The sequence below is a fragment of the Neolamprologus brichardi genome, chromosome 6, assembly GCF_056152115.1.
Source record: "Neolamprologus brichardi isolate AB-2024 chromosome 6, ASM5615211v1, whole genome shotgun sequence".
In the NCBI taxonomy this organism is placed as follows: domain Eukaryota; kingdom Metazoa; phylum Chordata; class Actinopteri; order Cichliformes; family Cichlidae; genus Neolamprologus; species Neolamprologus brichardi.
In genome coordinates this window covers 8495198-8519225 of record NC_142109.1, presented here as the reverse complement: position 1 = coordinate 8519225, position 24028 = coordinate 8495198, and the positions used below count along the sequence as shown (strand labels likewise).

The 24028-nt window shown below is 43.1% G+C and overlaps 2 protein-coding genes across 5 annotated transcripts in view; one reads left to right on the top strand and one right to left on the bottom strand.

The window, feature by feature from the left end:
* Positions 1 to 11463, top strand: part of ttyh3b (tweety family member 3b) — a 28555-nt gene extending 17092 nt beyond the window's left edge. For 2 of the 4 annotated variants that reach the window (XM_006804324.2, XM_006804325.3), the window contains exons 6-15: positions 32 to 127; positions 286 to 358; positions 489 to 564; positions 2764 to 2819; positions 2921 to 3013; positions 3101 to 3193; positions 3522 to 3658; positions 5366 to 5539; positions 6972 to 7047; positions 8485 to 11463. In XM_006804324.2, coding sequence (XP_006804387.1) covers positions 32 to 127; positions 286 to 358; positions 489 to 564; positions 2764 to 2819; positions 2921 to 3013; positions 3101 to 3193; positions 3522 to 3658; positions 5366 to 5539; positions 6972 to 7047; positions 8485 to 8619 — 1009 coding nt within the window. In that variant the 3' untranslated portion in view covers positions 8620 to 11463. The remainder of the gene's footprint in view (positions 1 to 31; positions 128 to 285; positions 359 to 488; positions 565 to 2763; positions 2820 to 2920; positions 3014 to 3100; positions 3194 to 3521; positions 3659 to 5365; positions 5540 to 6971; positions 7048 to 8484) is intronic. The other 2 variants (XM_006804326.2, XM_006804327.3) reach the window with 2 other exon arrangements.
* Positions 11464 to 13705: 2242 nt separating this feature from the next.
* LOC102787805 (beta-1,3-N-acetylglucosaminyltransferase lunatic fringe-like) lies at positions 13706 to 23852 on the bottom strand. Its single transcript, XM_006804328.2, has 8 exons — positions 23317 to 23852; positions 19049 to 19097; positions 18571 to 18673; positions 18335 to 18488; positions 17351 to 17436; positions 17069 to 17228; positions 16759 to 16844; positions 13706 to 15528 (listed from the first exon to the last, which is right to left on the bottom strand). Exons 1-8 carry the CDS (start codon positions 23680 to 23682, stop codon positions 15462 to 15464), a joined length of 1071 nt encoding a protein of 356 aa, XP_006804391.1. The 5' UTR covers positions 23683 to 23852; the 3' UTR covers positions 13706 to 15461.
* Positions 23853 to 24028: the final 176 nt, after the last annotated feature.

Genomic DNA, 24028 nt, shown 5'->3' with positions numbered 1-24028 from the left:
GAAACAGTGTGATAATTATTTTTATTTACAGGTGGTTGGGGTACCTTGGCCTGTTGCTCTTTGATGTTCTCATTTGTCTTCTGGTGCTGTTTGGACTGATACGCAACTCTAGAGGCACTCTTATTGGGTATGCTACCTTACATCACACACCAAAGCCTGCTCCTATTGGACAGATCAGATTGTGTCGTGCCTCTGTGTGTGCTGAGACTGCCTCCTGTATGTCGTGTTGGTAAGCTGAATCTTGCTTTAAAAAGATATTTTTTGGGGGGGGGGTTTGTTCTTCAGAGTGTGTCTGCTGGGTGTTCTGACTTTGATCATCAGCTGGGGATCGCTGGGCCTGGAGCTGGCTGTCGCTGCTGTAAGTGTAACCATGGCAACACTGCTGAGCTCTCCGGCTCTGCAGTGATGTAATCTTTACCCACTGCTCGAGTGAGTTTGTTCAGCACGTTACTGTAGCCTGATGTGTCATGTGCACTCACCCCCCACAGTCAGCCAGCGACTTCTGCGTCTCCCCCGATACCTACATCACCAGGGTGACCAAGGAAAACGATGTCATTAACCAAGGTATGGAGACGAGAAAATAAATCACTGGCCTTTTTTCAAAACCTTTTGTGCTTCTTTCATATAATCATAAAATGAATTTAACAAATTGTATTGCGGTGTTGTTGGCTTTAAAATGATGACTTTTAAGATGGGGACCAGGTCTGTGACCACTTGCAGTCAGTTGCTCTCTGTAAAGCAACTCTGGTGCATGAAACAGCAATAAGACAGAGTCTATGTGCCATCAGGTGGAATCAAGTTGGAAATGAGATCAAATCTGTTAACAGCAATTAACTGATATATATCAACGCTAATCGGATATCTGTTGTTGTCTACATGCACAGAAATTTACTTACAGTCAGAGTCCAGCCAGAACCTCACAGATGTGATGTAGTTTCTTCAGGACAGTGAATTAACTGCAACATGACAGGTTGTCTGTAACCTTGCTTTTATATAGAAATACAACCAGTGCAGTCGAGTCTTCTGTTGGATAGAGATAATCACACACGAGTTACACTCATTGGCGCAGACTGACTCAGACTGTGAGCGTGTCTGTGTTTATGAATTGTGTTAATTTCACAGCTTTGCCAATCTGTCTGAGAGGGATTGCAGTCAGTCCAAGTTGGGTCGCAATTCTTTGGAGACACACGACCTGTCGAGACCCATTGTGGTTGAAAGTAGTGCTGAGACACTTAGGATGTCGCACGCTTGACCTGTGGCAGGAAAGAAATAAAGAAAAAAAACTAAATTAAAAGCAATCATAAGGCAAGGAGGTTATTATCCTATTTCTATTGTTGTGTGACTGATCCATAATCCAACTGTATTGGCATTGGCTGCAGTGTGTCTAAACGGTGCTGGTAAGATAGGCATGAAGTGCTACAGGGCTAAAACAGCCTTTTCCAGTCTTGCAGACCACTGCCATCTATTTCAAAATCTGTAAATCTGTGTGCAGTCCAAACCTTAAACCACAACTGTGGTCATAAGACGAGCTCATGAAGTGTTTCTGTGTTTCCATTTACTCGTTTTTATCTTCTAACGATTTACTTGTTGAAGCTGATTCTCATTTAACACTTTTAGTTGCAGCATGCGATAGCCACATCTCCATTATGGTTTTTACATCATTAATGAAGTCTAAGGGAAGTTAACCATCAAAATATGTCAGATTTTTCCCCCAAAAAAATTAAAATCTGGTGGCTTTGTGCAAATAGTGATATTTCTTTTTTCAAATTTATATTATTTATATATCACACATAATTATAGTTTATATTATAATTTTTCCCATTTATTTATCATATGCAAATTTTTCCTGTCTACTTGCAGTTTCTTCACAGCCCCACCAGGGGCCTGTGGCCTACCATTTGGGAATCCCGGGATAAAAGAATATTTACAGTTATTTATGCTGCTTGAAGACAAAAGCAGCCCACATTTTGTTTTGGTTTTCACCAAATAAAATATCAGAATTTAAAGAAAGAATGTGACACTTTTGGATCCAGAAGTCCTGGAGAAGGGATTGTCGTGTTTAGAAATTCTCTGTTAATTATAAATCCTGAACATTTTATGGTAAAGGCATGTAGGGTACGACCCTTTATATGCAAATGCAGCATATTGACAAATAGTGTGAGCAGAAACGTCTCAAACAGAGTCCATTTTCCTCACTGACAGTTGAATCTCACCCTGACATGTTGCTGCTATTTAAAGAAACAAGTGTGTGTGTTTGTGTGTGTGTGTGTGTGTGTATATCCAGCAGGATTGTGTTTGATTGGCACTCTGGTATCTAAAAGCTCTCACTCTCTCTCTGTGCTCACTGCAATGCATCAGCAACCCTGTACTCCCTGCTCGCTCTGCCCTTGCTTGTCTCAGATTCAGAAAAAAAACCCAACCTGACTACATTTTGTTTTTCATTTAATTGTATTTGTTCTCTCTTTCCATCCTGTTATATCCCTCTTTATTTCTCAGTTGCTCCATTTCTTTCCCTCGCTCGCCTCCTTTCACTCATCTAATGACTTCTGCTTGTCTGTCAGTTGTTTCCGCTTTGTCTGTTTGCTGTAGCGCACAGATGTTGCCTCTTTAACACACACACTGAATTATGCCTGAGTAGAATTGCAATCATGCCTCAATAGATTCATACTGGATATTTTTTTACACGTGAGGTTTTTAAATGAAACTGTGCATTCCAAACGTTCCCATCGTCATAGTGATCTGAATTTACTGGCATGTTCGCAGATATCCTGCAGTATTACCTGACCTGCAGCTCTGGACAGATTAACCCCTTTCAGCAGGTGAGGTCTTTGTCATTGCTGTTGCATCGTTGGAACTCATTTTTCTGTAATTTCTTCCTTTCACGGGGCTGTTTTGCTTTGTTTTTTTGTTTTTTTTGCAGAGGCTGTCGGGGAGCCACAAAGCATTGGTGGAGATGCAGGATGATGTGGCAGAGTTACTGAGATCAGCAGCACGTGACTTTGCCAGCACCAAGGTGTGTCTGTGTGTCTAGATGTACATAAGAGCAGATATTTACAGTATATTTGAGCATACATGTGTAACCTTTGCTCTGCGTGTGCAGGGGAATCTCGAGCAAATCCAGTCTGTGCTGAATTCCACCGAGGTGGGCCTGCACCAGCTGACTGCTCTCGTCGACTGTCGCAGCCTGCACATGGTGAGTTACAGGATGTGTTGTGGTAAAGATAACGTCCGTAATTGAAGCTCAAAGTAGACGTGTGCGGTGACTGTACGGCACGGCTGACACCGTTTTAGGCTGTGCAGTTACATTTCTGTTGAGATGCACACCAGATCATGGCGCAGGCTTTCAGAGGTTATGGTGGAGTAGAAATCCCCTGCGAATTCTCTCCTCTCCTCGTGTGGTGGAAACATGCACAGTAGCTTTATTTTTTTTTTTCCTTTGTGTGACTGTAAATAAGGAATTGATTCATTAAAGGACTGGTACTTTAGGGCCAAAGCTCTCCTCTACTCACCTCTCCTCGTAGGACTACGTCCAAGCACTGACTGGCTTGTGTTATGATGGCGTGGAGGGTCTCATCTACCTGGTTCTCTTCTCCTTTGTCACTGCTCTGATGTTCTCCTCTATTGTGTGCAGTGTGCCGCACACCTGGCCTGGCAAGAGGTAACACACACCCACCCTCACATTCTCTCATTCACACACACACACACACATACACACCTACACGAGCCTTTACATTCTTAAATCCATCTCTTCAGTTAACTAATGACTGACACATCACTAGCTCGTTAACATCTTACTGTAACTGTCTAACTGATCTCAGCTGGTGGTCTCGATAACAGTGGGAAGACCCATAAAGAATCGACTCAGTGCCCATGCATGTCATTCTTTTTTAAGTGTACCTGCCTCCCAGACTGTCGTATCACTCTGTACTCTGTACTATCTTCTTGCCATCTTTGCATCTATACAGTTTATTTTATCGTTTGCCGGTGTGGTTGAACATTGTTTGTATGTTTGTACATACTTCTCATTTTTCTTTTCTCCTCTTTGGACTTGGAGCACCAGTGTCGTGTTAGACTTTATATCACCACAGTTTTTTTTTTGTTTGTTTGTTTCCGTGCCCCACTTCCTCCTTATGTTCTTTCCCTTCCTCCTCTCCCCTGTGTCCTGATTTGGAAATGCTTTGGGCTTCAACGAATGGTGATGCATATGACCCCCACGGTCAGATTAACCACCGCTACCATTCAAACAGATATTCGAACGAGCAAATAATTCTGCGATATAATCAGAGAAAGAGACAGGTAGACTTTGCTCGCAGTGACCGTGTCACTCCGGTGAAGGATTTGAATATTAAAACAGCTGTGCCATGATAGTTTTTTGCTTTTGCTTCCTTTTACACTTGCTGTTTGCGGGCATAAATCGCCATGAATCGCAGTGTATGACCCAACAGGTATGAAAAATAATCAATCTCTCAGAACAAGTGCTCACTGGGTCTCTTGCCTGTAAAGACTGACTGTGTCGCAAACTCCATTTTGGTTTAATGAGTAACACGTCTCCATCTGGTGGCCAGATGGGGCAACAACACCTGTAGCTTATTGTCTCTGTTAACACAGGGCTTAGGCTAATTTATTCATCATACAGCTTCCTGCCTCTTTACTTTAATTGAAACTCTTTCTCATCCAACTTCCAAATCAGCACGTATCTTATCTGATGCCTCATTTTGTTGCTGGCTGTTTTACATTTTTGACCATTTTTTTTTTTGTTTTTTTGTCTGAAAATGGTTTGCCCAAACCAGCCATATTATCTTTTTTTTCCTGATGTTTTTGCTTTAATTTCATGGAGCACACAGAGATGCATGAATTATATAAAAGGACATTCTTGAAATCCGACACTGAACAATGCGACCTGTTAATAAAAGGAGCAAACTCTCTCAGCCAAAACAGTGGATGACTGCATGAAGAAAATGACATGCATGTTTCTACCAATGACATGGAATACAGAAGGGTTTGCTACTTTATTACAGTTGATGATTACTTAACAACACATAGCAATAAAGGGAAATAAAAGTGTCCACTCTGGACCTCACTGCACTTGTGGTGGGTCTGTTTAGTAGATGAATGCTGCCCAATGTTCCTTTTCTTCTTGTCCAGCTGCTTTGGGGCCGGAGGGCGTAGCCTTACCCAGATTTTAATATCGGGGAACTCCTGATAGTACAAGTACACCTTCCCCCTTCTCCTAACCTCCTCTTCAACCACTTGTTTACACTCTGTTGTCTCTCTCGGATCTCCCTCTCCCTGTACCTTTCCCTCCCTCCCCCCCTCTTATTCATCATGCCCTTTCGTGCCTGGCCCTTACCCTGACCAATTGAAGGATGGATGAGGAAGACGGAGAGGACGAGTCGGGCGCCTCACGTGGCGGGGTGCACGATAACCTGTACCGCGTTCACATGCCCAGTCTCTACAGCTGTGGCTCCAGCTACGGTAGCGAAGCTAGCCTGCCCGCTACAGCCCACACTGTCAGCAATGCCCCCGTCACTGAATACATGTGAGTTAGCACCCACCGCTAGCTGGAGGCTAGCAGGATCATACACTGCCTGCCAATAGGTAGCTGATGCTTGCCCCCCCCCCACACCATGTGATCTAGGCTAGAAGTGCAGCAGTGCTTACTGCTTGTGGTAATGATAAGTTAGAAAAGCTGTTAAATAGTTTTTTAAAATATGTATGGCTTGCATGTCGACTGCAACACACTGTCAGCGATATTTGTTACTCAGTGAGTTAGTACTTATCATCTTTGAGATGCTAAAAGAAAAGCAGCTGCTTGCTGTATACAACCAACCTGCCTATTAAAGTCTATGATTTTAGCAAAAATTCAGCTTTGCACTCGCATAGTTTAAGTTAATAATTGCACCATGCTTGCTGTTGGCACAGGACTGAATTGCTTGTTCATAATAGGAAGTAGAGAAGATAAGTAAGCATATATCTCTGCACAATTAATAAACACAATGCAGTGTTTGCTGCAAAGGGAAGAATGATGGTTTTCAAGCCACAAAGAAACCAGAAAGTAAGACGTGCTAATTTGAGGTTTTTGGACCATCGAAGGACCACATTCACCAACCCTGTATGAGTCTATATTCCAAAGCATACCACAGGGTTTGGTTTGAGCTTTTCCTGAAAGTTAGATGGGAAGTCTCGTCCAGTCATTACTTTCCTTTTTGCCATAGCTAAGCTGTCATTGCATAGGTACACAGTCTCCAGCTCCAGATTGTCATCAATCCTGGAAAATAAGTTTCATAACATATAGTTACAAGGTTTAGGAGCTGGTTTGGCAGTAATGTGAATCATACGTTTACAGTTAGATGAACAAAGCATGCAAATCCATTGTTGTTAAACCATAGTACACTAAAAAACCCTAAAAACTGAGTGTCGCATGAGCGCTGGCTGGCTTTGATTATATCGAGCTAAATAGAAAAAATGTGCAAGTGCAGCTTATCCATGCCGAGGTTGTTGGTTTCTGTACCCACAGTGTCCGCTTGCAGTAATAGAATAAACAGTCTCCTCAGCATTTAGCTCCCTAATAAATTTTGCTTGCACAGGACATTTACAGCCTGTTATTAAGTTAAAAAATATCTTGTTGAATCCTTTAATAGTTGAAATGTTGGCCTGAAAAAACGATTGCTGCAGAGTTCTTTTAAATGTGGCTAATCTCCAGTGGCTATCCATGATGATAACAGTCCTATTTCACTGAGTCCCATTGTGAGATTCAATATTTTGCCTTTGTTCTAAAAGTATGTTAATTATGTTAGACGTTTTAAGCCCCTGTAGTACCAAGCTTACGTCCTACGTTGGCAATAATTATTGAGGTAATTTTTCAGAGGCCATATGTCAGAGTCATTGTGTTTCAGCGATGAGCAGATCCGCACATCATGAGCTCAGCGGCAGGGTGACGACATGCAGTAACCTCTTATTCTATAATGCAGGAGCCAGAACGCAAACTTTCAGAACCCTCGGTGTGAGAACACCCCCCTGATTGGCAGGGAGTCCCCTCCACCCTCTGTAAGTGCACACTTTCTAGAACACATTCTCCCACAGCTATCTTCCAATAGCCACAGTGCTGCTGGGACACATTTCAAATCCCACACAGTTGGCATATTATTCATTTAAGCGTAACGAGCAAAGAACGGTGTAAATTATTTACTATTTCAGATGTTTCATAGCGCGCTATGTGTGGATATTGGAAGGTAGCGCCACCCACCCACCCCAAATCCCTAAAACACTGCAAGTGTCCTCCGTGCTCACGCTAGACCGTGATCACAGATCGCCTTCATGTAGGTCATTTTGGCAGCCTGGGAAAACTGGAAGCTTGAAAAAGAAGCCTGTCGTTATAGTAAGATCTGCACTTGCATCAAAAGAAGGGGGCAGACTGTTTCGATAAGCGCAACTGCCGGGTCATGTTTGGCTAAAGTTGTCTTCTATTTCTGATGTAAAACGTCTGGTTGGCGCTGGGTGATGTGCAGACCACATAGATTTTTTTTTTCTCCTCAAAGACTTTTTTTTTCAACCTCGAACCTTTTTTTTTGTAAGAAATGAAATGCTGACTGTTATGGCTTTTAAAAAAGTGCTGCTGGGCCTGTAGTTGTGGATTTCGTTCCATGCAGTATCACCTGGACACTTCTACATTACAATACTGTGGAGTGACAGCATTTATTGAACAAATCTGGTGTTATTACTTCAGGGCTCGGGTTGCATTCCTCGCTCGGTGCAACCTGACCCCGAACCCTTGCGGGTCAGAGCTCATATAGCTTATATTGCAATTCTAGCAAAACTTGAGCCCAAGCCTCTTAAAAGTTCCCGCTCCTCCTTCCCTCCCTTGTTCCCACACCGTGTCTATGTGTGCATCTTCTGGTCGAGGTGTATGTGTCCTGTGTTTCCCCCTCACCCTTCACCATTGCACAGCCACAGGAGCACTTATTCCCCCACCTCCACTGTTGAAACGTAGCAGCCAGCAAAACGGCCCGCCGCTCGCCACTCTTAAGACAGGGCCGATGGCTGGGCCGCCGTCCTGTGCACAGCTGCTCTTCTGTCTTCTGCAGCGATGTGGAAACCGCAGACCTCCGACTGTAACTACCTCGGTGCTCCCGAGAGACCACTAACTCATACCAGGCTAACCTACTACATCAGAAGTAGAGCAACTAACTACGAATGAACCACATCTGCTAATTTACAATAACATCATCCTGACCTAATCAGCTGTTACACAATGAATAACTGTTGTAATCAAACCCCGGCTGTCCAAATGACTGCTCACAGTATTTCAGCTGTACGTGTGTGTTTGTGTTTGCCTTTCATATCGATCAATCTACAAGCATTAATCTTTGTTTGTCCGTGGTTTCCTTGTCTTCTTTTCATCCTTTTCTCCTTTCTCGTCATTTCCCACTCTCGTCCCTTTCTGCTTCTTCTTCTCTTCTTTTTGTGTATCCCCCGTCTCTTCAGTACACCTCCAGTATGAGAGCGAAATACCTGGCGACCAACCGACCAGACCAGAACCGACGCTCCGTTCCTAACGACCAACTGGATCCCGCTAGCCGGCCTCACCCCGCTGCCAGACCACAGTCCTCAGTCCACTAAGAAAGCACTTCAGCCACAACACTGCCTGAATCCAGTTCTCACAGCCAACAGCAAGATCCAACACGGCCCACAGCACCAGAGCTGGGTGCTTTTTTTTCCAGTTCTTTTTCCAGGTCCACTGAATTTAACCAACACTGACCAGTTCATCAGCAGAACTCATCAACCAGATACCACAGCACATGACTGCACTTTTAAAGCTCAACTTCTACTTCTTTCCTACATAAAACCAACATAACTGAATAGGCAGAAGAGCACATCGTAGAAGATCAATGCTTCTGCTTCTCTTCTTTACGGACACACACACACACACACGCCCAAGCTGCTTGATCCACCACTGCTGCAATGGCTCAGCCCTCATAACCACAATGCACGGACCACAAAAGCCACAGTTTCTTCCTCCCAACTTGCATCTGTCCACTGCCGTCCAGTGAAGGCATCCACGCTGCTGTCACTGCTCAACCGCCCCTGACACATTCACACACAGGCAAGCACACAAACACACACACACACACACTGTACAGAGCTGTAAATAGTGACCATGTGCTTTATTCTGAGTTCATGAAAAGTAGACTGTTGAATCCTTTACTGGTAATGTGGTGTGCTGTGTGTATATCATGGAAATGTTTGCTGTATCTCTCATACAAACACACACACGCACACACAAGTAGGAAGATAGTCTAACCAAACACTCATTTGTGTAAATAATAAGCCAGTGAATCAGAAAGCCATGCTTAGATGAACTGTACCACCAGATCCCCATTCTCTCTTTAGCTTAACATTGTCGTCTAAGACTTGAATTGTAAGCTCAAAAAAAAGAAAGAAAAAAAAGTGTGCCCGCGTGTCTTTTCCATACTTGTTAACGTGCGCAAATGTTTCAGTTACGAGCCAGTAACTCTGTTGTGAAATGACTGCTTTTGAACTTTGGGAAAACGGAGTCTGAGACAACGGACATACGGAGGCTCAAACCTGTGCCAAAAAACTGAATAATTCAATGAGGGATGCCTGATTCTGCCCTCATTTCCTACTGCCTCCAGATATCTCGAGAAAGGACGGGGAAAAAAGAAACCTCACATGGAATCTTTTCCCTCCGTCTATCAACGATAAGGGAAGAGGAGAGACATTTGGAAAAGGGAAGGAGTGCAACGATAGTTGCAACTACACATTTGCCAGGTGCTATGTAAAGCGGTCGAGGATCCGGACTGAGGAGGGACGGAAATGTTTTTGTTACTTTTAATGCTTTTTTTCCTTTTCTTTTTTTTTAAATTCAGGGATTTGTTAAAGAAAAGCAGAGCGGCTTTCCGTGATTACTAAATGTAAATTGTGTCCCGAAGCCAGAAAAACCCCATTCCTGATTGAAAAAGATGTTACATCAAAGTTTGTTTTTATCATAAGCTGACATTGATGCTGTGATACTGTGACCAACTATAGTATTCTGTTTCTTCCTGTGCTTTTATTTTGGTGACCTCAGATTTAACCTTTCAGCGCAGATATTGAATCTTTTATTTTCTTTCTTTCTTTTTCTACCCACAAGCACAAATTCTCTTCAAGGTGACTTTGTGAGATGGAGAAGTAAAACTCACTGCCTGGGTCACTGCCAGTGGCTTTTTTCCCTCCCACTCTGTGTACAGTGTATAAAAAAATCCAAACACAGTAGTCGTGAACCCGCGTGTGTGTGACATCACTGCGACGTGACTGGCCGTTGCTCTATGTCACTGTTACTCTGTGTGAGTAGTGATTAAGTGACTGGCAAAGCAAGCAAAGGCTGGCCTATCTAGCCTGAGTCATTCCTACACTGACGTTGCACACACGTTAACGGACAGACACACACATATACACACTTTGTGCTTTACTGACACACACCTTCCATACATACTGCAGTATTCTTTAAAGCCCATCTTTCCCTACTTTTATCCTGTTTACATTCATATCTAGAGCGATAGTAGCAGCGCGCCCCCCTCCACCATGCTGATAACCCCGTGCATTATGGGTGATGTAGTAGGTAGTAACCGAATTAAAGAGAAACCCCCAATTCTGTAGTCGACCACCCTGAACTCCCGTACGCTGTTGCACCACCCGATCCTGTACAGCATTTTAATACTGTCTTATTAATCGATGACCACTTCTCGTATTAGCGAGACAATCTTACATGTGTGATTTTACTAGGAAGGAAACGTCCATGTTATGGTAACAATGCTACCTATGGTCTAGTACTTTTACAATGTTTTATTGCACCATGGATGCAAACAGTGTTAAGATCTGTGGGACTAGTCACTGATTAATGGCCTTTCATAATGTTTTTAAACTCTTACAGCACTCTTCATATCACATGTCTTCTTCTTCTTTTTTCTTTTTTTAAGTGTTTCGCTGTCTTGTAAAAATCAGACTTTAAAGATAAAATAATAGCTAGCTGTTTTGTAGGAGAATAAAGGCAAGAGCAGCGTTTTTCCTCTCTTATTAATGGTGAATGACTCTCTGTCTTGCAACTGTTTTAATAAGACTATTACAGTGTCGTCCGCGCACCTGATGCAGTGCTGCGTTTGAAGTTCTGTGCCAGTGCTGTCTGTGATTTGACTGCTCTGGTACAGTATGTCGTGACGGGTGGGAAGAGCCCAGTAAGAGTCAGTAACGAGTGGGCGCTTCTCCGTGTGGTAATTACAGGACTTCAAATGCACGACTGTTCAGATGTGACAGACAAACAATGTTTTCTATGGCTGTTTTTATTTTCTGATGGTTTAACTAAGATATTAATGATATACATGTCAAAACTGTGGTAATGATATCATTCAGCCTGGAATAAATGTTTTAAAAAAAGAAATTAAAGCAACTTTAACGTACTGATGAAGACCGTTGCGTCTGTTTTTTTTTCTCATCACCCTGTTCCCTGAAGGTTTTACCGGGTTTAACACAGATTTAACAAGGTGCTGCAAACATTGACATGACAACATTACACAGTTGCTGCAAATTTCTCTGCTGCACATCCAGGATGGAAATCTCCTGTTCCACCACATCGTAAGCTGCTCTACTGGACTGAGACTGCTGACTGCAGAGGCCATTTGAGTGCAGTGAACTTGTCGTTATGTGCGAGAAAACATTTTGAGACATGTGAGCTTTGTGACATGGGTTGTTTTTTTCACACTAAATGTCTCAACTTCCTGTTCTTATCTGACAGGAGTGGTGTGGTCTTCTGCCGATGCAGAGATGCTCTTCTGCATACCTGGTTATTTGCGTTACTGTTGCTATTATCAGCTCAAAGCTTTAGCCATTCTCCTCTGGCCTCTGGCATTAACAAGGCGTTTCCACCCAGAGAAATGCCACTCACTGAATATTTTCTCTCTTTAGGACCATTCTTAATAAACCCTACAGATGGTTGTTTGGGAAAATTCAAGTCGATCATCAGTTTCTGAAATACTCAAAGCAGTCCATCTGCTACATTCAAAGTCATTTAAATCACCTTTCTTCCCCATCCCAAGTTTGAACAATCTTAGTGCCTTAATGGACTGATTTGCTGTCATTTCCTTGACTGATTAGACGTTCCCACTGACGACCAGCTGAACAAGTTTATCTAATAAAGTGGCAGATGAGCGTCTTTACTGTAAGGTGATATTGCAAATGTTTTAAAAGTGCTGGAAACTCTTCAGTGACACTGAAATATTGGTTTTACAGCCATTTAATTTTGCAGACTCCATCATTTCATTATTGATGTGATGTTATTTACCAGCATCTTCTCCTGCATCATCAAAATGAATACCAGTACAAATCACATCAAGAGGAAAATAAAAGCGACTGGACCGATGTCAATGAACAGAGAGAGCTACTTCCATTAATCTTGACAGTGTAGATATTACAATAATGAGTACAGCTGATGCGAAGCTTTAATCTCTATAGAGCTACATTTGCATGGGGAATGATTTGTTTTGTCGCTCTATGACCTCTAGATTCTTACAGATTAAGAGCAGCAGTTTTTACTGATGATTAATGAAACCTAGGAGAATAGTATAAGATACATTTAGCCTCCTATATTAATAAACAGCAAGTTTACACCTCAATAAGAGGACTGTCATGGCCACGTCTCCACCTAGTGGTTGATAGAGCGTTTTCAGACTTAGCAGAAGTAGCAGCAAGCACGATTCATGCATTCATGAGACTCCAGACGATGCAGATTACTTTGAGCAAGAAGCAGAGAATCTAACAATATCATTGCTACATTTACAAGTTCAGTGTTTTGAGAGAAGTGGCACTGAGAATCTACCATCCATAATAAAATATGCCATGTACAGTTTAGACTTACATACCAAACACGCCGCACGTTTAATACTTAGACAAAATTCATGGGAGGACAAAACTTTCGGCTTACTTTTTATTTTGCAATAATGTCTGGATTCCGGATTAAATAAGGGGAATGATTACTTAATAAGCAGCGCAATTTAATTTGTAATTGCGTTGTTTAAAATGTAATCTTGAGAAAGACAAATGATTTTGGATCTCACAGGCTTGATGGTGGAGCTAAAACCTACAGTGTTAGGCGGATAAAAAGGCGTCCGACCTTGAAAAGCAGCGCAGTTACACATACAGCCAGCAGGTGTCGCTGTCCACTCAGATGAGTGTGAAAGCCCAAAGTGATTTTTATTCACTGGCTAAGTTTTCGTCACGGTCAACACAGCCTGACACCGGTGGGTTCACAGCGGGAGAGGTCACACACACACACACACACACACACACACACACACACACACACACACACGGCCTGCTAATCTTTGGGTTCTGCCTTTATCTCTTGCAGGCCCTTCTGCATGGCTTGATCAGATAAGAGGACTGTTAGTGTGAATGTGTGAAGGAAATGTCAGAGGGTTATCAGTGCGGAGGAGAGGTCCGCCAGACAGAAACCCATAGATTCATGAACAAGTAAAAAGGTCAAAGGTCAAAGTGCATTTTTCTTCATAGCTCACAGACTTCTTCAAACAAACGGCAGATATCTTTTCATGTAAGAAGTGTGAGTGTATTTGCATGTGCAATTTTTATCACTCCAACTTGTTTGTGATCGGAGAATTCGACAATAAGCAATTGAGTAAAGAGAACAAACAGCTGATTGATAAAACACTTTTATTATAACCATACAGTCCAGATACTGGAGAGAGCCTTTCTGCTTCAGGAGCAACAGTTATCATATATACATTCACGTGGGGAGGCGCGGGGGTGGACTTTTATTAATTGCACAAACTTCCTTCAACACACAGAAAGACATCAAGACGACTCAACATGAGTCAATGCTCAAAAACAAAAACATTTTAGAAGCAGTGCAGTCATGGTCCTTCCATTTGCATCAATAACAACCTTTACAAAGAAGTTTTTGTAAAGGACAGTTTGACATTTGGGGAATCTGATTGTTTTCTTGGAGAATTAAATGAGACTGACATTACATCATACGACAGAGTAGCCAGGCACAAACATTAGAAGAAAGTCATTTCCCCAAAATGTCAGACTGTTCCTTTTAGTCTTTTAATCAAATGACAAATCGCAAACAGCAAAAATAAGAGAAAAACGTGAAGTTCTAAAATACATACACCCAAGAATGGGGTTTATATTGAACACTGATGGAAAACAAACAAACAAACAAAAACAAAAAAAACCCACATTGTTTTAACACTGTGGACATGTTTTTTTTCCTTCATGATGGGGAAATACAGTCATATACATTCAAGAGATTTTTTACAGCAGAGAAAGAAGAGAGGATGCTCAAAGGAAAGCAGGACAGGCTGCACTATGCAGCAGTTTAGATCCAAGTGGGGCCAATTCTATAAAAGTTCTAATGGAGCGGCGCTACTGGTACTGAGCATCTCTCTACATTCAGACTGTGTCATATCTTGCACACAAACTCCAGATAACACTGGTGAAATCAGATCGACACATTGTCCAAATGTGCCCTTTCTCGTGTAGCACGCAGCAGGAGAAAATCCGCCTCAGAGCGTGCAGAAGGCAGCACACATGACTCATCGTGACTACAATAGACTAATACCTGCTCGGCATTCTTCCACAGGCGCAATCACACATCACGCAGACTCTCGTGTTCGTGAACCGGCATGCTAAGGATCAGCCGATCTGACTGCAGCTTCCCTGGGTTATGTCGGCAAAAGTTCAGGCCTTGAGGTGCGTGCCTGAATCATCGCTCCAGGCCTGATAAACTTGAAACTAAAATATCTGAGAGTTTGCTACGAGTAAGCTGGCGTTGGCATTCCCTGTTCTCAGAGGATGAATGCGGTGTTATGATCATAAAATGTGTTATAAATCCATGTAGTCACACCAACATACAGACTTTAAACAGCCCTGCTTGCAGGAGAAAAGCATCTTTGACTTTGACATTTTGAAGGCCTTTTGCATTATTGCAGAGTCAGATAAATAAAATTCATACTGTCGGGGTCAGCAGTGCGAGTATGAAGGCACAATAAGCCGTCAGTTAGCACAGCTCAGCAAAAAAAAAGTAAAAAAGATGGAATCCTACAGGATGGATCTGTCCAAAGACAGCAACACTTTCCTCTCAGGGCCTCAAAAAACTGGAAATAACACTCTACATTTGATCATGTAAATAAAAAAATAAAAAAAAGCTACATATTAAAAAAAGGTCAATCTCCATCAGTTTTCCACATAAAACGTGATTTTACACACGGGGTCAGAGTTCAAGTGTCCTAAAAAGCCTGTCTTCTAGTTGAGTTGTAGAGAGGCAAACACAAATCTCCCAACTGCCTCGAGACATTCTCCGGAGTCGGGAGCGGCGGGACTCGGCAGATATTTACGTTTTCTCCCCCATCGGTCCATCCCTTCCTCCCTCTTTTGTCTCTACATGGGTGTTAAAGTCGCCAGGGGCCGGGGCACCAAGGAGTGTCTGGGTACAGCAGACAATGGACAGACCTAAATCTGAGAGAGAGGAGGGAAATGAGTGTGACAATGCCTGGAAGCTGCCAACTGGGGATTTCAAAATAAGGCAGTGGATACAATCAGTCACACACACACACGCACACACACACACACACACACACACACACACACACACACACAGACAGAGGACAAAGCCAGGAAACTTGTAGTAGTAAAACATGCACCACAAGTGCTTACATAAAGCTTACTACACATGTACGAAAACTATATTTGAAAGCAGACTGCCAAAGCAGCTGTGGGACTACGATGAAGAGATTTAAAAAAAATAAATGAATAAAATAAACTACTGCAGGCTTTACTGATTTTCTATTCCCCTCCATTAGCTGCCAGTAGCTCACAGCGAGCTTATCTCATTAGCTCCCAACATCTAGGCACACTGCCATCAGTGCCTGCTAACAAAGTAGATAAATAAAGAGAATTACCTCAATTCAATACACAACAATATAATTACTGGCCAAAGAGCCAAGGGAGGGGGGAAAGAAGGGAAGGAATCCCCTTAATGTCAGGAAGCGTGTTCTCCAGCCTTTTGTTTTGCTTTGCTTGGATGTGCTATGGTCCCTGAACTGTAAATAATCAGTGAAGGTGACCTTTTTTTACTGACTATTTTAGAGATCAAACAATTACACAGTGCACAATCCTGTGCTCAACATTACATAAGGAAACAAACTAAACTGCCAATGCCGTTGTCAATCACTTCCAGGGCCAAGTGTAAAGTATGGTAGAGGGGATTATGGTGTGGGGTTGTTTTTCAGGAGTTGGGCTTGGCCAAGCCTTTCCAGTGAAAGGAACTCTTAATGCTTCAACATACCAAGAAATTTTTGGATAATTTCGTGCTCCCAACTTTGTGGGAACCGTTTGGGGATGACCCCTAACATTACTGCGCACCAGTATACAAAACGAGGTCCATAAAGATGTGGATGAGTGAGGTTGGTGTTCTGACCTTAACCTGATAAAACACTTCTGGGATGAAATGGATGCGAGCCAGGCCTCATCTAACATCAGGATCTGATCTCACAAATGAGATTCTGGAAGAATGATCAAAGATTCCCATAAACGCACTCTTATGCTTTGCCGAACGTTTTCCCAGAAGAGTCGAAGCTGTTAATATGATGTGCTGACATAATAATCCCTCATGTACGTGTGTGTGAGAAGGCAGACAAGCGAATGTTTTTGACAACATACGGTCACACGTTGACACAGAAAGTTTACCTGGTGGGATCTTCTTCTATAGTAAACGGACCTTTCACGTTAACAGTGTTCCTGCTGTTGTCCACTGTGCCATAGCTGAGCGTGACCTGATGGGAGGGCGACATGTATGAGGTTTGTTAGTTTCTTGTCTGTGAGCAAAAGCCAACAAGGCAAAGTTTGTGAAACTCTGAGCAAAAAGGAGAGATCCTCAAATTCTGATGCAGATCTTAATCACGCTCTTTAAAACTGACTGAGTTTGTGCAAGATGTCTCCTCGTCTGCCCTTTTAGTTTCTTTGGCGTCACAATGAGTCTTTGTGTGGACGTGTGTACCTGGTTGTGTATGTCTGACACCAGTCCCAGATTCTCCAGGTGGGAGTGAAACAGCCCTGAGCGGATGAGGCTCACGCCGAGCAGCGCCTCCACGATGTAACCAACCGTGCAGTCGTCGGGGAGGCGGATGTGCTCAGCTGTGGTCATGAAAGTGCCATCGCTAGAACAGAGAAGGAAAGAATCAGTAAATGAGACCTGCAGCTGAAACGGTGCCAAGAAAAATTAATTAATTAAAAAAAAAATAAAAAATAAAAATCTAATTCATCTTAAGTGAGGGCTTACCTTGCCCAAGGTTTCATCTTCAGGGAGAGGCCACGGCTCAGACAGAACCCCGCTCCTCCGGTGGCAAACCAGAAACGCACTTGCTTCTACACACACACACACACAGCATGAATATAAATGGAGTGTCCACTTTGTTTTGTTGTGCAGCGTCCACAAATCTCTTTTGTAAATTTCTGCGTGTCGATAAACAATCTTAGGACCATTGTCTGATAATCACTTGTTTCAGTTTCATGTTTTTATTCTAGAGTAGCTTTGCATATCCCAGTGTCTGAAACAAGCTGTTGTCGCTGCCTTCCAACTAACTTTAAACCAGCTTTATTCTTATTGGTTGCCCCTCTCAAACAGCTAGTGGAAGGGGCTGCTGTACGGTGGCCCTAATCAGTCAAACACCAGCAAATAGGCAAGATAAAAGCTAACAAACCCCCACAAAACACAACTGAAGTGTTTTTGGGGAGACGATAATATGAGAACAGCTGGGGAAGTGACAAGCTAACAGTATCCGGCTAATTACAAACATATTGACACTATTATATGAATCATGGAATTTAAAAAAAAACCAAAAAAAAAAAAACCACCCCCCACACACAGTATCTTTTTCTCCCTGAAAACACTGATGAATCCTCCACCTTAAGCGTGTCTCAGTGTGACCCTTCCCATGTTTTGGTTTCTGTCACTTCCGCAGCTGTTCCATCATGTTACTGTGACATCGTTTTTTCTACTTCTTTTGTGTTTCATTCAACTCCTGTTGTGTTTAGTGCGCTTTTGCAGCATTTTTTTATTTGCCTGGTGTTTTCTTATGTTACAGTCTGTTTGACCTCTCGGGGCCACCGTACTCCCGTCCGTCTGTGACGCCAGGAGTAGAAAGAAAGAAAAAATGTGAGAGAAGGAGGAACAAAAATGTGCAAGCCTGCATAGTTACAAACCTAAAACATTCAATATTTCAATTTTAAGGTAAAACTGTTCTACGAAATCATGCCATATTACCATTTCGTCAGTGCCGGGCCTCTCCGTGGCCTCTATCGGTCGCTCGAGGCTGGGCCGCCCAATGTAAACGTCCTGTGTGTGGCTGTACTGAGATAAGAGTTTCAGCAGGGAGCCTGTGTTCAGGTAGTTATCATCATCAACGTGACAGAACCACCTGCGACATAACAATGCTGTGGGTTAGTAAACTCTGTGTATGTGGGTGTGTGGTGCACAGTGTGGTGTGGGTTGCGTCTTACTTCTTCCCAGAGCTGATAAAAGCGTCATACTCCAGAGACATTTTACAGGACAGCGCTTGACGATTGTGTGCCTGCGAGCAGTTGGTGTTGATCAGGTGAGCTCCTGATGATCAATAAGAAGCAGAAATCAATGATCAAGGCAGCCTCGACTTAAGCAGTGGAGCTGTTCAAGTATTGGATTTCATTATATCCTGACTGCTTCAAAACACCCTTATAAAAACACCCCAATTACACATTTCTGCACTGTGTAATACAATGAGAAGAATAACTGATTGAAAGTTGAACAATTCCATGAGTAAGAGGAGGAAAGGCCTGTTGATCAAACTGAAGTGACTTCCTGCACTTTGTGGAAACATTACTGCCCAGTCAGCAGCCTGGTCCCTGATTTCCTGCCTCGCACACTGTAGATAAGACTGCAGCTACTCAGCAAAACTGCTGTGTGTGTGTTTGTGTACTCATATGTGTGTGTGTCTCTCACCTATTCTTTTCCTCAGTTTCTCATCCTCTCCATCAGTGAACACGTATGTCTGTGGGACAAAGAAAAAAAACATGACGGCGGTCATATTATTTCAGTAATCTTTCCCGAGTAGCGCAGAAAGAAAAACAGCAACCACGCAGGTGATGACTGCATCAGCATTTCACACATCACATTTGTGATTTCAGGTGAGGCTCATCCCGTTTCCACGAAGCAGCAGTAAGCAGCGCCGACGCTGTGCTGACTGAGCGCCAGGCCAAAGGTAAGCCTCCCGTCTATCAGCAGCGCAGCAGCTGGCTTCGACCCCCTCGCTGCGCGTCTGTGTGAGCGTTAATGTGGTGAGTGACAGGGTTGGGGGTCACTGTGCACTCAGGAAGCTGTGCAGACCTCGTAACCCTCCACAGGAAGTAAAAAAAAACAAACAAAAAACAAAAAAACCCAAACATACACGTCTCAAAATAGTCTGTTGTTTTGGCTTTTTTTTGTTCCAGGACAATGTGTTTGAAATGAAACAATCGCAGGTATAATGTGCTCACTGTTGGGAGTAATTCTGAATCCGTTTATAGGTCCTGGGGGGAAAAAAAAAAAAAAAAAAAGTTGTCATATTTAGTCCCCGCAAATGTTCAGGGGTAGAAGTAACGATGTGATCCCCTGCTGAATTTGTAAGTGAGCAAACTTACAAATTCAGCAGGGGATCACATCATTAGCTCCCCCATTGCAGCAGGCCGTTTAGACAAGGTATCTGATGATTTTACATCCTGTCAGCTCAGTCCAGCATAAAAGCAGTTAAAGTGTTAAAGAGCCAACTGATGGAAATAACTGACACCCCCCCCCCCCCAAAAAAAAAGAAAAACAAGGGCGTATAGAGCTAAACGCTAACACCTAAATGTTAAATTGCTTGTTGTGCTAATATGTTAAAACTAAATACAGACTGTGGGTCTGAAAAGGGACATTCTTTCTCATGGCCAGCAGGGGGCGACTCTATTGAATAGAAAATGAAAATCACCCAATTTCTCAATATCAAATTTAGGGTAAACAAGTGTGGCAAGTGCAAGTAGCTAATACATAAGGTCATCACTGTACTTGGCAGACAGTTTCAGGAATCTCAGATTGAGTGGATTTAATCTGTCTCTCCGTTTTCCTTTCATTGTTGTTCATAAAGAGAATTCTTCATGGTTCGTTTATGACTTTATTGTCTATGTTCGAGTGAGGCGTTAGAAACTTAAAATCTGAAGTCCCCAAAACTCTTACATAGAACAAAATGACTCTACTGCATTTCTTTTTTTTCTTTTTTTTAAAAAATATGTTTATTGAGATTTTTTGATATAAGAAAAAAAAAAAAAGACACCCACACACACACACAAAAAAAGCTCAAAAACAAAAAAACAACAGACAGCACAACAGCAAGGGCTAAAACACACAAATAAGACAAGATTACACTGCCACGACAAAAATACTACTTCAACACTGGCAATAAACAGAAATAAAACGCTAAGGTGGTAGGCTGAGTTATTGGTGATTGATCAAACAGGACTTTGTTTTAATACATGGTCTAAAAATGGCTGCCACACATCAAAGAAATTACTAAGTTTGTCCGCTAATGTGATTCTACTGCATTTCAATGGTAAGAGGACAAAGAGCTGCAGCGAAATCATTTAGCAGCTAAAGATCATTTAAATGCCATTAGTGCTACGGCTGTCCTTGAAGTCTACAGAACCTCCACAAAAGTTGCCAAGAAGTGTCTTGCTCTGCCAGCGGACAGATCAACACTTGATGCGGATGAGAGGATGCTGCGGTCCAGACCTGGCAGCAGGGCAGGGCAGATGTCCAAAGTCTGCTACAACCTCCAGCCACAAACTGAATGCAAATGACTTCCTAGGACACTAAATGGCAAAACCCATCATAGCACTGCGTTGTGTCCCCTCCAAAAATCTATCATGTACTGCACTTTTTTCATTTGACAAAATAAATTCAAGTCTTTGCATCTTATAGGCTCTTTGTTTCCAGGCTCTTTCCTTGTTCTTGAGTCAGTTTATTCCCTCTTGACATGCAGCATGAATATATCAATAAATCTTTGATTTAAGTACTACGTGATCAAGAGAGTAAACGTGACTGACCCAAAAAACAAAACGCAACACTCCAGCCAGCTGTGAGATTCTGTCAGTCTTTTTTTCCACTCTGAGCCTCTTAAGCCCCAGAGCAGAGTCAGCTTCTGCATCAGAACGCCTGCGTAAGCGTGTTCTATGACAAACCAGTGCACGCCGGAGCCAGTCTAAGAAGGCAGCAGGGCGGGGGGAGGAGGAGAAAATGTGGACATTTTTTGCTTTTTGGGAGGGGGGGGTAGGTTGCCAGGAGTTGGGCTGGCAACCCAGGGAAAAAAAAAAAAAAAAAAAAAAAAAAAAGCAGCAAAAGCCAGTCAGTGTGTGTGGTGGAGTGCGTGCGTGTTTATCCTCGTGATCAGACACGTTTGTAACTTCCCATGAGAAATCCTTCGAGTTCCCAGGGCATGTGTGCGTTTGTGAAGGTCCGACTGTGCGTGTGCACGTTTCCATTACTCAGCAACCTTACAGTACAGAGGTGTGTCTGGGAAACAGGTAGGTTTACAAACACCTGACTGTGAGAGCTAATGCATGATTGTGCCCCACACACACACGCCGATTTCCTTCCACATAAACTGTATTTACATGTCAACAGTCTGGGTGTAGCACTGAACTCGAATGAGCTTCATCCCCTCAAACACTGAGGTTTAAATGGAAATCAGAATGACCGCCGCACGATCCGCAGTCACGTCTGCCTTTGATTACGAGCTTTGAAGCTGCTGGGTGCACTCGACCGCTGGCCCATGTGTTTTATAGCAACAGATTCATCCTTGACTCACTCACCACCGCGCCTCAGACCAAAAAGCTGTCTGCTCGTCCTGTTTGATCTTAAATATTTATCTGTGAGACACTGAAACTCCTCCTGTACCAGCCTCTCCCTAAAACTCCAGCACTTCTAAATCCTCATCACAGCACTAATGTTTAAAAAGGAAACTGTAGTGATCGGCCAATTCATTAATAACTCATTTGGAAGAAAGTTGAAAAATATTTTGTAGTAGTTTTCTTTTCTTTCTTTCTTTTTTTTTTTTTTTTTTTTTTTTTTTTAAATACACACAATTACAAAAAAATCTGAAGACTGATTTTTTTTCAGAACATGAAAATGATTAGTTGATGATTAGCCCTGTGCACACAGTCTGAGTGAAAACATTTATAACACAAGAGGAAAAAAAACATCTTGTTTGGGTAGCTTGAGGTTAAAATTCAGCTGCAGGCAGTTTCATGTTGAATCCTGATGATAATTTGAAATAATTCATCTTAGAAGACTTAAAAAAAATCTGCAAAGTAAGTTGTCTTCCTCCCCTTAAGCCCCGACCAGTCAAGGCAGAATGTGGAGGTTTCTTCCTGTTAAAAATGGGAGTTTTTACTTCCCAAGGTCGCCAAAGTACTTGCTATAGGGGTTGGTGTTTGTTCTGTTTTCTCTCTATTACTGTAAGATTTTTACCTTACAAAGTAAGGCGAGGCAGCTGTTGTTGTGATTTGGTGCCATATAAATAAAATCGATAAGACTGATACCATGCCCAGCTCTTTCATGTTAATGTTATCACAGAGACAAAGAAAAAAAATTATCTGAATCGTCAAGTTGACTTCCTCTCTTGGTTCATGTCCTTAGGCCTGCCTGTACCTGTATCGTGTCAACACATTAGCAGCAGTGTGATCAGCCTGTTTGCCCTCTGATCTCCATCTCATACATTACAAAAGGACCCATCTCCGTTTTACAGCTCCCTGCCTGGAGCATCAAAGAGCCGTGAGTGCGGTTCAGGGCAGGACTGATAATCTGGGTTACAGGGGCATTTTCCCGGTGGGCCGAATGCTACTTTGACGAGCAACTACTAATAACTAAAGCTTGGCTTTTAATTGTCACGTGCTGTGTGGGCCGCCTAGACGCTAATTTCCAGGGCCATGTTATTTTGTCCCAGTCCAGCCTGTCCCGGACTCACATAAAGACTTGGGGATGTAAATGGCAATCGCAGCCTTCGGTGTATGAAACCTTTAGGACACGCCTTCCCCAATTGTGCCTTTAGTGAGTTGACCTGAAACTAAAGGGTGCTAGAAACACAAGTATACAGACTACCGAAGGGCTGAAACCGAAGTGCTTAAAAACCAAATCCTGTGCGTCATGATGTGAAGAGAAGCTGGCCCGTTTCTGAGTAACAGGTGGGCCATCAAACTTACCTGTGGCATGTTCCTGGAGATCCAGGTGTCCAAAAGAAGCTCCAGTCTCTGCCGGTGATACCTGCCGGTGGTTTTCACCGCTATGAACAGATCAGCCGGGGAGAGACGCTCCACCGGACCGGTTGGATCGCTGCTCCGCGGGGGGCCGCTCACCGCTCTTCTCTCCCGGGTCAGTTTGCTGAAATACGCTGAGAAAACTTTTCCGCTCGTACCCGCGGCTGGAAGCTTCTCCGGGACTCTGCAGCTTGGGTGTCCGCCAGTCACTACCAGCATCCCGGTCACCAGCAGACAGGTGACCGCGGCGGCAGCAGCGCGAGGTCCCGCGGAGCCAAGGAGGCCTTTTGATACCCACACAGGTTTCCACATCGTGGCTGCGTGGACGCTTTTAGAGTGAGAAAGTTTCTGAGAGCGCTTGTCTCCGGATTACAGCATTTCCACTGTAGTACACAAATCACGGCCGTCCCGCGTGTCTCCTTCAGTGGATGACCTCCCACTGAGTGGCTTGCAGCTGTGTTTAACACAGAAGTTATCCACCAGTGGGCGGGACTGTTTTAGGTCCGGTTTGCATCCAGTGGCAGATTTGAGCGTTTAGTGTGGGCGGAGATCCAGCAAAGAAGCAGGGAAAGTCCGCTGCTGAATACACTTTAAAGGGACAGCTCACCTCAGCGTCCAGTATACATAGTTTTCCATTGGCCTGTACGTATGTGTATAC